The sequence below is a fragment of the Lathyrus oleraceus genome, chromosome 1 (assembly GCF_024323335.1).
Source record: "Lathyrus oleraceus cultivar Zhongwan6 chromosome 1, CAAS_Psat_ZW6_1.0, whole genome shotgun sequence".
NCBI lineage: Eukaryota > Viridiplantae > Streptophyta > Magnoliopsida > Fabales > Fabaceae > Lathyrus > Lathyrus oleraceus.
The window spans coordinates 452,343,897-452,358,654 of record NC_066579.1 but is presented as its reverse complement, the minus strand read 5'-3'; the positions used below and the strand labels follow the sequence as shown (position 1 = coordinate 452,358,654).

The window sequence follows — 14,758 nt, the reverse complement described above, 5'->3', positions numbered from 1 at the left end:
GAAGAAGCAAGCATATTGAGACTAAGTATCACTTTATGAGAAATCAGGTTCAGAATGAAGTGCTAGAAGTTATGCACTATAGCACCCAGAAGCAACTGATAGATGTTCTGACGAAGGCGATCAAGACTGATCAATTTCTCCGTTTGAGGAATGAGATTGGTGTTGTTAGTTTTGGTTAAGCTGAATATGAATTAAAGGATGGTGTTAGAATAAATTCATATTTTCATAAACTTGTAGACAAAGTTTGTTATAGGATATTTTAGTATTTCTCCTAAAGTCCCACTTCTATTTAAGCAAATGAGTGGTGTAAACAAATTGTACATTTATTTCTTTTTGCAGTGTGTGCATTTTCTGTGTAACCGTTGTGAATAGTAGAAGATTTGTTATTATTCTCTCTTCTCTCTCTTGTTCATTGTTCATCTTTATCACATTGTGCACCAACAAGAACAACTCGAATATGACTAATTTCTCAATTATGTGAACAACTTCTTTCAAGAAGGATCATTGACGTCGTTGTACCTTGCACTATACAATTATTATTTTTAATGAGAATAAAATCATTTATATATATATATATATATATATATATATATATATATATATATATATATATATATATATAATATATATATATATATATATATATATTATATTTAATAATAAAATTTAATTGAAAATAAACTGTCAGTATAAAAGGATTTTACACCGTCAGTTAATCATAAACGTTGGATATTGAAATAAGTTTGATTTTTATTTTAAAAATCTATAAAGTAATGCAAACGGATGATGGTGATGAGTCGAAATTATAAAACTTTTTACACAGACCGTACATAGTAATTAACCTATTTATAATATTAAAAAAATTATGAATAAATATTTTTCAGTCATGATCCAACCGTTGGTTAGTACATTTCCGTTTTGTTGAATAGGCCATATTGAACAAGAAGAAGAATAACAATTTATGAATTAGCCATCCCGAAGTTATCGTCTACTTGATGCCATTCAAACTAATCTACCTTAATGAGAAATAAATTATAATTGGTGGAAATTAGGAGGCTAGTTTATCTGGTCATGGACGCAATTTAATTTTTATAAACTCTAACAGAATAACCTTATTTTTCTACACGAAGAATAACCTTCTCACTTATAACTAAATTTTAATGCAATAAGTTCCTATCTATACATCACAAGAGCACCCAGCATTTTTCCTCAAACACCATTTAGCATTTCCTAAATTCAACAGACACACACATGGAAGGGAAAAGTAAATTAATTAATGATATAGTATAAGAGAAAATAAATTATGTTTTGTTTGATAAATAATTAATAAAACTTTAATATGGATAATCAAGTCCATCTTCTCATTATTTAGTTATTGATCGCCACTTATCTTTAATTATTTAATTACAAATGGTTGAAATCAGCAGCCTACTTATTCTAGTCATGGACGTATATTTCATTTTTGAAAATTCTATTACACATGCCACTTGTTTTTCTTACGGAATTTCCACAAGAAGAATAATCTTCTCAATTACTACTAAATTTTTATGCAAAATGTTCCTATAAATACATCCCTAGAGCCTCATCATTTTTCATCAAACAACATTTAGCATTTCAGAAATTAATTGTAATAACTAAAATGAGTTCATTTTCTATATTGTGTGTCTTGGGATTAATATTCATAGTGGGGAGTCACGTTGCATATGCACAAGACTCACCAGCAGATTACGTGAACGCCCACAACGCAGCAAGATCTCAGGTTGGTGTTTCAAACATTGTTTGGGACAACACTGTTGCTGCTTTTGCACAAAACTATGCTAATCAGCGCAAGGATTGTCAACTGATCCACTCCGGTGGTGGTGGCCGTTACGGGGAGAATATCGCGATGAGCACCGGTGGCATGAGCGGCACAGATGCAGTGAAGTTGTGGGTTAATGAGAAATCCGACTATGATTATAACAGTAATACATGTGCTGCTGGTAAAGTGTGTGGTCATTATACTCAGGTTGTTTGGAGAAACTCAGTTCGTCTTGGATGTGCCAAAGTGAGATGTGATAATGGAGGAACTTTCATTACATGCAACTATGATCCACCTGGCAACTATGTTGGCCAGAAGCCATATTAAGTATATGTTTCATATGATGATAGTTCTAATTTCTAAATAATACCAGAAAAATAAGTACCTAATGAGTTTCTGACTCGTTATTTTAAATAATAAAATAATGTTTATGTGAGTTAACTGTGTGTATAACTTGCAAGTTGATTAATGCCATTGGTCTAAGAAATTGTGGTATTTTATTTGTGAAATCTCTCTTATATTGTCTCACGCTTCATCTTTCTTCATTAAGAAATAATGGAATAAATAAATTTAATATTTTGTTTACTTTACAGATCATTATTTAATTTTTCAAAATAAAATAATTTAAAATAATTTATTTTAAAATAATCTCAATTATATTTTATATTTAAATATATAATACAGTAAATTCTTAAGCCTAGTCCTATTACAAGAAAAAAAGAGTTTTGCGAAATTTTATTTTTACATGTTGTGATTGTTCTAACCATAGCTAATTCTGGATTGCGACAAATTGTCAACTGTTGCAAAATTATTACTCTAAAATAAATAAATATGTTATATAAAAAAGAGGGGCCTTAAGGTCAAAGTGCAAAAGAGGAGGTCGGAAAAGGTGCATGACGTATCGAAGAAATCCAATGAAAAAAATTATACACACAACCACCAATACAAAACACCAAAAATTAAAACACCAATACAAAAAAGGAAGAAAAAACTAGAAAGGAAAAATCAAGGGCACCACAAAAAGAGCACGAGCTAGAGCTTCCCAACCAAAGACCACCGAGAAAAAACAACCAATCACACCCAAAGCAACAAGAACTCACTAAGAGGAGGCCGATGACCCTGAAGTCAATACTCAGACATCTAATAGAGTTCTCGAGCTATGTTGAAAAAACACATGAGTTTCTCACAGACTTACCAATATATCATTTTCAAACCAAAATGATACTCAAGTCTTCCACGTCATTTACATACACTAATTTACTTGAGAACACAAAATCATTCAGAGATTTCCATATCTACCAGACCAAACATGCCACATCATAAGACACCCCTAAGTCTATAAGCACCACCAAGAGGAAAAACATTTGAAAAAGGCTCAGGAAACCTCCAGGTAAAACTACAGACTAACCCAACCATCTAAAAGTATTATACCAAAGAGATACCATTATATAACAAGTTACAAAAAGATGTGATTCTAGAGCAAAATGGACAAGAGACGCCTTTTGAACCAAGAAAGGCCCCTTTTTTAAGTAAGTTATCCATAGGAGGAATCCTATCTTGCAAGAGCTTCTAGTTGATACTAATTATTTTAGAGGGGACCTAGCTACCCCGTATACTAAAAAGAACCAACTCCACTAATGATACACGTCGATCACTAGGAAAATCATGGGTGAAAAGAAAAAAGTACATAGAGGTCACCTTGTAAGAACCATCTTTAATTAGAGTGGCGCTACTGTCACTTTTAAGCGTGGGTGGAAGAAATAAAGTCCCATATAACTTAGAGAAGATCAACTATCAAGACATGCTCACACTTAAAATCTCAAACCCAAGACTGACTTTCCCATCTCCCAACCTCCTCCATAGAATAATCCTTCTGCTTAGAGAAAGAAAAAAGAGACAATGGAGCCTCGTTGTAAGAGAAGTATCTCTCACCCAAGAATCACTCTAAAACAAAGTGAGGAGGTCTAAGTCAACTTTCTTAACAACATTATCCTGAAACCAGTCTGAGGTGTGTTCCCTTTTACCACCTAAGAGAGACATTCTCTCCATCAAGGAGAGACAAAGCAAGGAGTGATAGCTCTGCCTCCTAAGACATAAGTCGTTTGAACAACTCCATACTTAGTAGAGAGGATACTTCACCATAAACCTAGATCACCCGAAATCAGCCGTCACCTCAACTTACTCAATAGAGCTAGGTAAACTGGTCGGAGATCATGAACACCTAAGCCACCAAACCTCATGGTCTTGCAAACATCTGAACATCAAACCCAAGTGATCTTAGAGCCCCCTCTAACACTACCCCACAAAAACCTTCTTTGGATTTTCACAATCTTCTTCCGAACCTTAACATGCATCTTTGAAAAAAACAAAAAGAATATAAGAATAACATTAGGAACATGATTGAGAAGAATCACACTCTCTCAAAGACACATACTTATGCCTCCAAAAGTGAAGCTTCCTAGTGATAAGGCTAACTAAAGGTTCCCACTTAGAGGATAAATGAGAATTCATACCAATTGGTAGACCTAAGTACTTGAACGAAAAAGACTCTCGATGAACGTGAATAAATCACAAGTTAGGTCAAGGAAGGCGAGATCAAAGTTTACCCCAGTGAGACTACTCTTGGAAAAGTTCATCCAAAGGCCCGAGCTAGCTCAAAGACTCGGAGCATAACCTTGATGGACCCAAGATTTTTATAGGATGCACTCGCCAGAATAATCATATCATTCACATACTAAAAATGAGAGACTGCCATTCATAAGGAGTCCACACGAAGACAAAAAAAAATTGCTTGTTCACAGCCCTAGAAAATAACCCATTAAGGCCTTCGGTAACCAAGAAAAAAAGGAAAAGAGCCAAAGAATTACCTTTCTTCTATCCTCTTTGGATTCTTATTTCTTGGATCGGAAAACCATTAGTTAAAACCGGCAAGATTGATAGAAAAAACACGCATGAATCCAACTTCTTAACTTATCATTAAAACCAAATATAAAATGTATGTAATCTAGAAAAGACTAATCAAATCATAAACTTTTTCGAAATCAACTTTAAAAATAAAACAAGAAACCTTGGATGACAAGCCTATTTTGCAACATACCGTGACTATCTAAAATTGCCTCCTAGATATAATTGTGTTAATTTTATCCATCATTAATTTTGTTTGACATTTTTGTCTATGAAAGTTACAACGATTGTTAATTGTCTCAAATGTGATAGTGTAAAAGTGTGACAATTCATGACGTCGTCATTTCTTTTATATGAACATTTTTATTTGTCGTTTTGTAACGGTTTAAACTAATTATAATTTTTTTTTAAAATATTTTTGGCTATTGTTTAACTGTAAATAAGAAAATTTGGATTTTTTTTCATATTTTTTTTTATTTTAAATTTCATAAATAACAATATAATAAATAAATAAATAAATGCACAAAACAATTATTATTTTAAAAAATATCTATTTAAAAGATAAATACTGGTAACACAAACTAAAATGAAATTACTAATACATTTTTGAATTGCAAAAATATATAAAGATAAATGATGAAGTCTTCCAATAGTAGAAATCATTCTATGGACAAGTTTGTTTTACCTTTAAAAAAAATGAATTTTATTTTTTATTTTTAAAAATAGATTCTATAAAAATGTTTTTTAAATTATTATAAGTTTTTTTTATTTTTTTTTATAATTTAAAAGACTAAATTTGTCATACTATAACATAAACATACATTATTGAAGATCAAAACATAGTTAAAATCATAATTTTTAAAAAAAGTTGTATGTCAAAAATGATTTTTATAAAAAGTTATTTGAAATAACTTCAAAATTAAATGATTTTTTGAAATTTTGATACTAAAAAAAGTTTCGATAAAATGATGAAATATTTAAAATAATATTTGAAAAAATAACTATTGAAACCAAATTTTCAATTAAAAATTTTATGAAAAATTTCTTTATAAATTTTTTTACAACAAAATATATAACGTTGTGAAAATCATTTTTAAAGAAAAGGCAAAACAAACGTAGTCTATATATTGATTATAAATAGGCGGGACGATTATACAAGGAGGTAATTTATTTGAACAAAATTTTATTTATATACCACAAAACATATTTGTCAGAATCAACCAATTGATTTGCAAAACCACAAGAAAAGAGTTAAAATCTTACAAGAAGTGAAATTCAAATAAAAGAAACGGAACAATTATACAAGAAGTTAATTTATGTGAAGACAATTTTAACTGCATCCCACCAAAAAGTTTCATAAGAATCAACCAATTTAATTGCAAAATCATCAGAAAAAGTTAGTTAGTATGTTACAAGAAGTAAAAACAGCAAGATGATTATACAAGAAGTATATTTAATAATTTGAGGTACTTACTGGAATGATTATAAAAATAAAGAATATAAAGATGAAAATTGCATCCCACACAACCATATATAAATATAAAAAAGCCTCCAACAACAAAATCCATACCGAAGAAAAATGTAATTTTGAGAGTGTCATAGAAAGTTGGTTATTGTTTGTCTCGGGCGTTTGAAAAACTAAAAAACATGCACACTATTTTTTTCATTTTCAAAATTGAACAATGGACTAGCTTTTTCCCTTGGTTGGAATAATAACTGAGGTGAAAAACTTCAAGCAATTTTTCCCCTCGGTTTCAACTTATAATTGAGAAAAAATCTACATGATAAGATTTTAATTTTACAAAAGTCGTATTACTTACCTTCTTTCAAATAATCGATTAACAACATCGAGTAAACCAACCCCTCATTGAACAAACAACTTTTTAAGTTGATTTAGAAAATAATAATTTGAAAAATAACTTAGATTTTGTTTGATAAAAATAGCGACCGGTTGAGAAGTTAGCTGAAAACTTATAGCTTATAGTTTATGACTGATGACTGATAATTTATAATTGTTAATTGATGACTTATAATTGATAAACTAATTGATGTATTTGATAAAATTAACGGTTCAATTAATTGATAAATTAAAATGACATAAAAAGAGATTTAATATATAATTCTTTTATTTAAATTAAAATAAATTATAAATGATAGTAGTGGATTTTAGTTAAAATAATAAGAACAAAACTGACAGAAAAAATTATAAGTTATAAGGTATAAATTAAAATGCTATTTAAAATAGCGTTTGAAAAACTAAACTATAAGTTAGTAAAATAAACTATAAATTCGTGATGAAAAGAGTGTTACTAAACATGACTTTTATTGTCATATGAGCTTATAAATTATAAATTATAAGTACAAAAAATATGCGATCAACACTTTATCAATCATCTCTAACAATTTAACAATTAAAATTTGGTTCAATATTTTTAGTTTTTCGATTAACACTTCCTTCTCTATAAATTCAATATGCAAGTCATCAAAATTAGGCCCGACCTTTAGCATGACCAAGAAGTACTATAGCACTGGGCCCCAAATTTTGAGGGGCCCACATATTTTTTTTAATTACTATAAATATATATTTTACACATGTTATTTGAAAAATAGGTGTTAAATCATAATGTTTTCAAAATCTATTTTACATTTGTTTGTTAAAAATAGGTGTAAAAATATATTTTTTTTTCAAAATTTATGATTTTGTACCGTTTTTTTTCAAAAAGTCGATATAAACTCATATTCTTTTAGGCCAATTTTTTAAATTAAATCGGGACCCTCGGATTGATTGGGTCGGCCCTGATCAAAATTATTGACAAATTCAGAATCTTCCTCCTCCTCCTCGTACCATCATCATTTTTGTGGTTCTTTAACACATTTAATAACACTTTAAGTAGCTGATGCTCAAACTATATATTTTGTTGCACACCCAAGTGTTGATTCTGACTACAAACCACTCATTTTTTTGGTCAACGGTAATTTCAGTAATTAGTGACAGAAAACTATCCTCCTTGAATTTAAATTTTTTTTAGTGAGAGTTCCAAGTATGCTAGCTCAAGAAACTCTTATAATATGACAGTAATTCTCTAGCATACCTTTTAACCCATATTATCCATTACATATCCATAAGATATCAATGACCATCAAACTTATAGTAGGGAAATTGTTCAAACTGCTGAATTTAATCAATGGAACGCTAATAGTATGGTCAATTGTTGCTCATAATTAGATATGACTCCGAGAACAACTTGTGCTAATTCTCAAGACACAACAATTTTTTTTCTTTTTTTTTTTTAAACTGATCATATTTAAAACGGTAAAAGATGATGATTATTCTGTAGTTAATTTTGGCTTAAACTTAGATTTATTTTTATTTTCTATTGTTAACTATATATGATATTGTTGGATGGTGATGATCGTGAAGACTATAGTGAGTGAATTAAACACAAATACATTATAAAAAAAATCTAGAATCTAACAAAATACATGAGCTCTTTTCATTATATATAATACATATTATATTATACATATTTAGAAGACAAACAAGAACAAATTATGCCGTTATCTCTTTTGGATACCAAAATCAATTCTTTTAAAAATTATATTTGTTATTCTAATAGACACATCATTGATATTGATATGCATGAGCTGTTAGATTCTCTCTTAAAGATATGTCATTGATGTTAAAAAACCAAAATTGTCAAAAGACAAATGATATGAAAGTATGTCGATTATCAAAATGTGTTTTCTCATATTTGACCACTTTATTTGAAACAACATTGAGGGTGATAAAACCTCTAGACTAGGGGTGTTCGTGGTTCATGAATTGAATTGAACCAAACCATATTAATGGTTCAATCCAGTTTTTAAAAACCACTTTAACAAAAAGTGGTTAATCTGTTTAATCAATTCAATTCGGTTTAAAACCAATTCAGAACTGGTTCATAATTTTAAACCAGTTTAATTTATTTAAACCAGTTTAAAATCAATTTTTTAAAAAATTGGATTAATTTTTTCACCAAATTCCAAACTGGTTTTTTTATATATTTAAAAAAACTGTTTCTTTTTTGTTTTTATAATAAAATTGAATTTAAAAATTGAATTCAAATCTGGATTTTTTAAAAATTGTTTCTTTTTTGTTTTTAAAAAAATTGAATTCATATTCATCACAGCGAATGCCACAGCCGACAACTTTTTCTGCTATGCACTTATATCATATCAGAACATTTGACTTCACATTTAAAAACACTACATAAACTTGTGATTACAAAAAGAATCAAAAATAAAAAGGTGTTATTGTATCAGTTTTAGTATATACTCCGTATTAGAAATCTTGGTACGTATTTGGATTCATAAGTCTTAATATTGAAACATTGATCTTGATATATTTAGAATTTTTCAATTAGAATTGACATTGATTATTTAATTTTATTCAACATTTAATAATCATTTATTAAACTATATATATAATGTGAAATTGATTTTGATATATATAAGCATTTAATAGAAGGTAAAATATATAGAAACAGTTATATATAAACATTTAATAGAAGGTAAAATATATAGAAACAATTATGAATCATTTTGAAATCGATTCAAAACAAATAGAAGGTGAAATTGAAATTGATGTTGAGTTTGAATTGGAGAGAAGATGATTTAGGGTTCATATTTCATATTTGGGGAAGAACACGTAATGTGAAAATAAAAATGTTATGATAATAGTAACTGACTAAAAAATATTAAAAGATTATAATTAAAATATTTATCATTTTAATATAATGATTTATTAAGTTTATTGAATTTGAGAAATAATAGTATTTATATTTTAGATAAAATTGTGGAAAGAGTTTATAAGAGTTTAAACTGGTTTTTAAATTCAATTAGATTAATTGAATTGGTTAAAATAAACAATTCAATTTACTAACCATTTAAATGGTTTAAGTTTTTTATGGTTCAATTCAGTTTAGATTAAGTATTTGGATCAGTTAACCAAATTTTTGAACACCCCTACTCTAGACCTTACTCCCACTAGTGTGAAAACATCACTCAAGTCTATATACACATGTTTTCCTCATAGTCACTCGTACACCAGAACATCTGGTGGTCTAAGTGTCAGTTTTTTTCTTTTATGGGCCAGACAATAAATTCACAAGCTTTCCTTTCTTCACATATACTTTGCCTCGTCCAAATATGTCAAATAAAAAATTTCTAACAAAATCATATCGATATTTGAAATCTAAACGGTCTCTACAATTGGTCATATATTCTTCAAATGTATCCAAACCCATCTTACAACAACCACGAAAATTTCATCAATAAAAAATAAAGGAATTATAAGATGTTAAAATAACGATGAGTTATAATATTGATAATGATAAAGGGGATACCTAAATGATTTTAGTTATGTGTTGTGTTTCCATCAAATTTAAGGATTTAATTTTCAAGCTTTGTGAACATGATGATGAATGTAGAAGGAGATAAGGAAAGAAAAAGATGATGATTATGTGGAAGAGGGAGAAGAAGAAAACTATAAAGAATTTATTGTTAATGGGTTACCTAAAATCCCATGGAATTGTAAGATCTAATCGTTTTATCTTTGAAAAATTCAAATATTAATTAAAAAATTTAAAAAAAAATTATGAGGTCTTTAGTCCACTATCTAAAATGATGATCTATCTTAGATATTTAGAGTTTAAAACTAACTGAAACGAATAACTTAATTATGGAACTACAAAAATCTAATAAACTCAAAAGTTAATTACTTATATTAAAAATACCTGCAAGGTTTCCGTAGAACACAACCACAACATCTAATTAGTTAAGTTTATTCCTCATTTTATTTACTTACATGTATTTCTTAATTTTGTATTATATATAATTATTTTATTAAATATTGTATATAATTTAAATAATATATTTTTATTTTAATATGTATATATAATATATGATTTAAAAAATAAATTTTTATGTCAAGACGACCGAGGTATATAGTTTTGTTCTTCAAATTATTACGACTAAATTAAATATAAATATCGAGAAAAAAATAGAGTGATTAAAACGAGCATATACATGTTTCTTGTGATGAATAAACACATGATTTTATTTTTATATAGAATAGTAAACAGCCAAGTAGAACAAATATAAATATGGAGAAAAAATGCATTCTATGCGAATCCATTGAACAATGAATACAAAGAACCTTAATTGCAATTTGCCATAGTATAAGTTAAAACAGTGATATGTGCTCTTTGGTTTTTTCTACTTAAAGTCATCATGAACCATATGGCACGCCTTGATTGAAGCCTCGCAGCCTTAGTCCCAGAAGAATCTTGAGACTTCTTTTTTTCCACATGTTGCATTCATGTTATGTGGAAACTTGCATAAGATAGAAATTAGCTCTAATTTATCACACTTCTTTCTTACGTTATACACATCGACCTCAATTGACCGAGACCGGTAGCATCTCTAAGTATATTATAGATGTGGGATGACATATTATCCCATCTCTAAGTGTATATATATATATATATATATATATATATATATATATATATATATATATATATATATATATATATATATATATATATATATATATATATATATATATATATATATATATATATATATATATATATATATATATATATATATATATATTATATATATATATATATATATATAATATATATATATATATATATATATATATATATATATATATATATATATATATATATATATATATATATATATATATATATATATATATATATATATATATATATATATTATATATATATATATATATATATATATATATATATATATATATATATATATATATATATATATATATATATGAAAACTTTATAATATTGAATTCTAAAAGGCTCAATTTTAGAAGCTTCTAAGACAAAATCTCAAAGAATAGAATTTCCATATTTTAATGGTTGACCATGTTAGTTCCTTTTTCTTCAACCTTAGAGTTTGGAGCTGTTTTGGACTGGACCGATACTCACTTCACAAAGGCCCAAACAGAAAAACGATCAAAAAAGAATGATAAGCCAAAATGTTGCACATAACAAATTAGACAGTTTGATATAAAGGTCACTTGATCTAAGAACATCTTCATCTGAGACATGTGTGTTGAATTGTAATTTCTTGTGCCGAAGCAGATTATTCGAAAGAAGCAAGAAAGTGTCGAATCATCTAGTATGTTGAGTTGTATTAGTGTGTTGAAGTGTCGAAGCATGTTGCTTCACACATGATTTTGATTTAGGTCTATTTTTAGTAGTGTTAATTATTTTGAGATTTGGCTTGGGGTGCAAGTTAACCTAAATCTATAAATAGAGGGAGTAACCATTATTCTTGCATGTTGTATTTATAACATTGTATTCACAGAATTTTGCAGTTGCAAAGTGAATAAGAAGTTTTTCCGCAGGTTGTGAGCAGAGAGAAACTCTGCAGAAAATATTCTTCTTCTTTATCGTTCTTTCTTTTCTTTCTCAATTGTTCTTCTGTTTTCATTGTTATTGTGTGATGGATAACAATCTTGTTCATCAAGATTGATTGAAATTCTCCATAGGTTATGGTAGATTTCCAACAATGTGTACCTTCAAAGAATATTGCAGAGAAATCAAATCATATGACCTTATAAAGGGCAAACAAATGCCTCAAATTGGGATATACATTATTCTTTTCATAAAATCTCTCACTTGTAGTTAGTTATGATATCGACATTAAATTGTTTTGCAAGTACGCCATTCGATAAGGTCATAGTTCACTTCCTCCATGTGAACAAGATAGATCTTTTTGGAATCATTTGGCGTTGTTTGTGAGAATTCTTTAATGTTTCCATTTTTCACATTGATGGTAAATTTGGAAATACACTAGCTAGAGAACCATTACATATAGAAAACATCAAGTTGCTTTTAATAATCTAAGAAAAGTCATTAGGAATCGAACGGGGAGGATTCGAGTGGTTAGAACCACACAGGGTGTTCAGGACAAAAAAAGAGAATAACAATGACTCTATTCCCCAAAACCGAACTTTCAATCAAAATATTCAATCGATGGGACGATATCTAATACATGGAGTACGTCTCAAGATAAATTTGTACATCTTTAGAGGATTTACCCATAAAGGCTTATGGGGAGCAAAAAAATGAATGTTAGGTTCAATCACTCATCTTTTCAGATGAACATGGACTATTTATTCTCTTAAGAGAAGTAGTGGGAAGACATATGGAGGGGAAAACTTTCCCTATATTTATATAATAAATAATTAATCAATGAAATTCTTAAACACCATATCCGATTGTTATTATCAGTCATGGTGGTCAGTTTTGATATCTGTCACGCGTTAACAAACCATGGAGATTCTTATGACTTCGTGTATGCAAATTTATCTGGTACTTTAAGAGTTTAGCATAATTTGCATCCTTACCACGACAGATTCCTTCTAAGGTTTAAAGGTTGCACTACTATGAAACATATATTTGATATCATCATACTATTACGCCCATTGTGCCAACTGTAGTAATATCATAATTTTACGAACCTGCTTTTTTTTAATAAAATACTTTTCATCATGATTCATTATAATAATTGTGGTGATAGATTAAGGTTTACAAGCTTTGAATTCCAACATCAACATATTTTTATTTTTTCTATAAAAAAGTCATGTGTCCCTTAACTTATATTGTTAAATAAAAATTGAAAAACAATTAACTACAATTGTTTTTATCAATCGTTATTACATGTTTCATGTTTCACTACGGTTGGTATTGACAACCATGATGAAATTCTTTACTGCAAAATTAAAACATAACAGGTTCTTTATTTCCTTCATAACACATGCCCTAACAAACCAGACGACAATGATATCAAAATCTACATCTTGACCATCTACATTCATTTGGAACGTCCAATCTTCACCCTCTTCATTCATATTTTGGAACTAAAATCATTTCTTGGTCTCTTCCTCGTCTTCGAAGTACGATACATTTCTTAGCCTCTCTCTCTCTCTCTCCCTCTTTCTCTCTCGATGTGGTTAGTAGTAACAGTATAACTTTTTGAATATTTATGTCTTTCACTAGGGTTATTGGTTTCTTTTTTCAACACATCAATTATGTTGGCTTTTGTTGCATTTCTGAATGTTTATGTCATTCGCTAGGGTAACTGGTTTCTTTGAATCAATCGTTTGTGCATTGACATTGTGATGTGTATTGTTCATGTTGCCTGTTCATGTCTTATTCAAATGTTGTAACTATGATTTTGTGTAGTTGTAAATGAAATTGTTGGGTTGTTGATTGATGTCATGAATATGCTTTAGGTTTTGGTGTTGTTAAATGTTATATTGTTGTGATGGATATGCCATTCACATTGGTCTTTTGATATAAGTTTTAGAATTTATTATGGAACGTAGTTGGATGAAAACTGATAAATTAGGCCCAGTGTATGAGAAAGGAGTTCTTGAATTCCTGGAATATGCCGAACAAAATCTTCTCGATAATAATGGTCTCTTTTATTGTCCTTGTGTTAATTGAGGAAATATCAAACAACATTCAAAGGAAGAAAAATTACATCACCTATGCTGTAATGGAATATGTCAAAATTATACAACATGAACGTGGGATGAAGAAGTAGATAAAAATAAAAAAGTGACATCACAAATGCATGAAGTTGATGAAGATATCTGTAAGACCCCAATTTTGACCCTAAGATTCCTCATGCCATCTCATCATATTTGCATTGATATTGAGATCACATCTTGGTATCCTCCTCACCTATCATTCATTGGGTTTGCATTGGGAGAGATCAACAATCATTTGTGATTGCACTACGCCAAATAAGGGAAAAGAGGGCGCTTATTTTGGCATATAACAGCACTTTTAAGCGCCCTCTAAAGTGGCGCTGGCATAGGTAAAGACAACGCTTTGTTTTCCTGGAGAAAGCGCTGTCTAAAGTGGCCCTTTAAGGGCCACATTATAGTGCGCTTTAAGAAAAAAGCGCCCTCTGGAGTGGTCCATAAAGAGACACCTTAGAGGGCGCTTT

General features: G+C 28.9%; 1 protein-coding gene across 1 annotated transcript; it reads left to right on the top strand.

The window, feature by feature from the left end:
* The first annotated feature begins 1,525 nt into the window (after positions 1–1,525).
* On the top strand, positions 1,526–2,239 carry LOC127083511 (pathogenesis-related protein 1). The gene has a single exon (XM_051023819.1). The coding sequence runs from the start codon at positions 1,640–1,642 to the stop codon at positions 2,123–2,125; it is 486 nt and encodes a 161-aa protein (XP_050879776.1). The 5' UTR covers positions 1,526–1,639; the 3' UTR covers positions 2,126–2,239.
* The last annotated feature ends 12,519 nt before the right edge of the window (positions 2,240–14,758 follow it).

Bases quoted from the DNA above. Each gene is read 5' to 3' on its own strand.
- LOC127083511 (XM_051023819.1), top strand. From the start codon at position 1,640: ATGAGTTCATTTTCTATATTGTGTGTCTTGGGATTAATATTCATAGTG.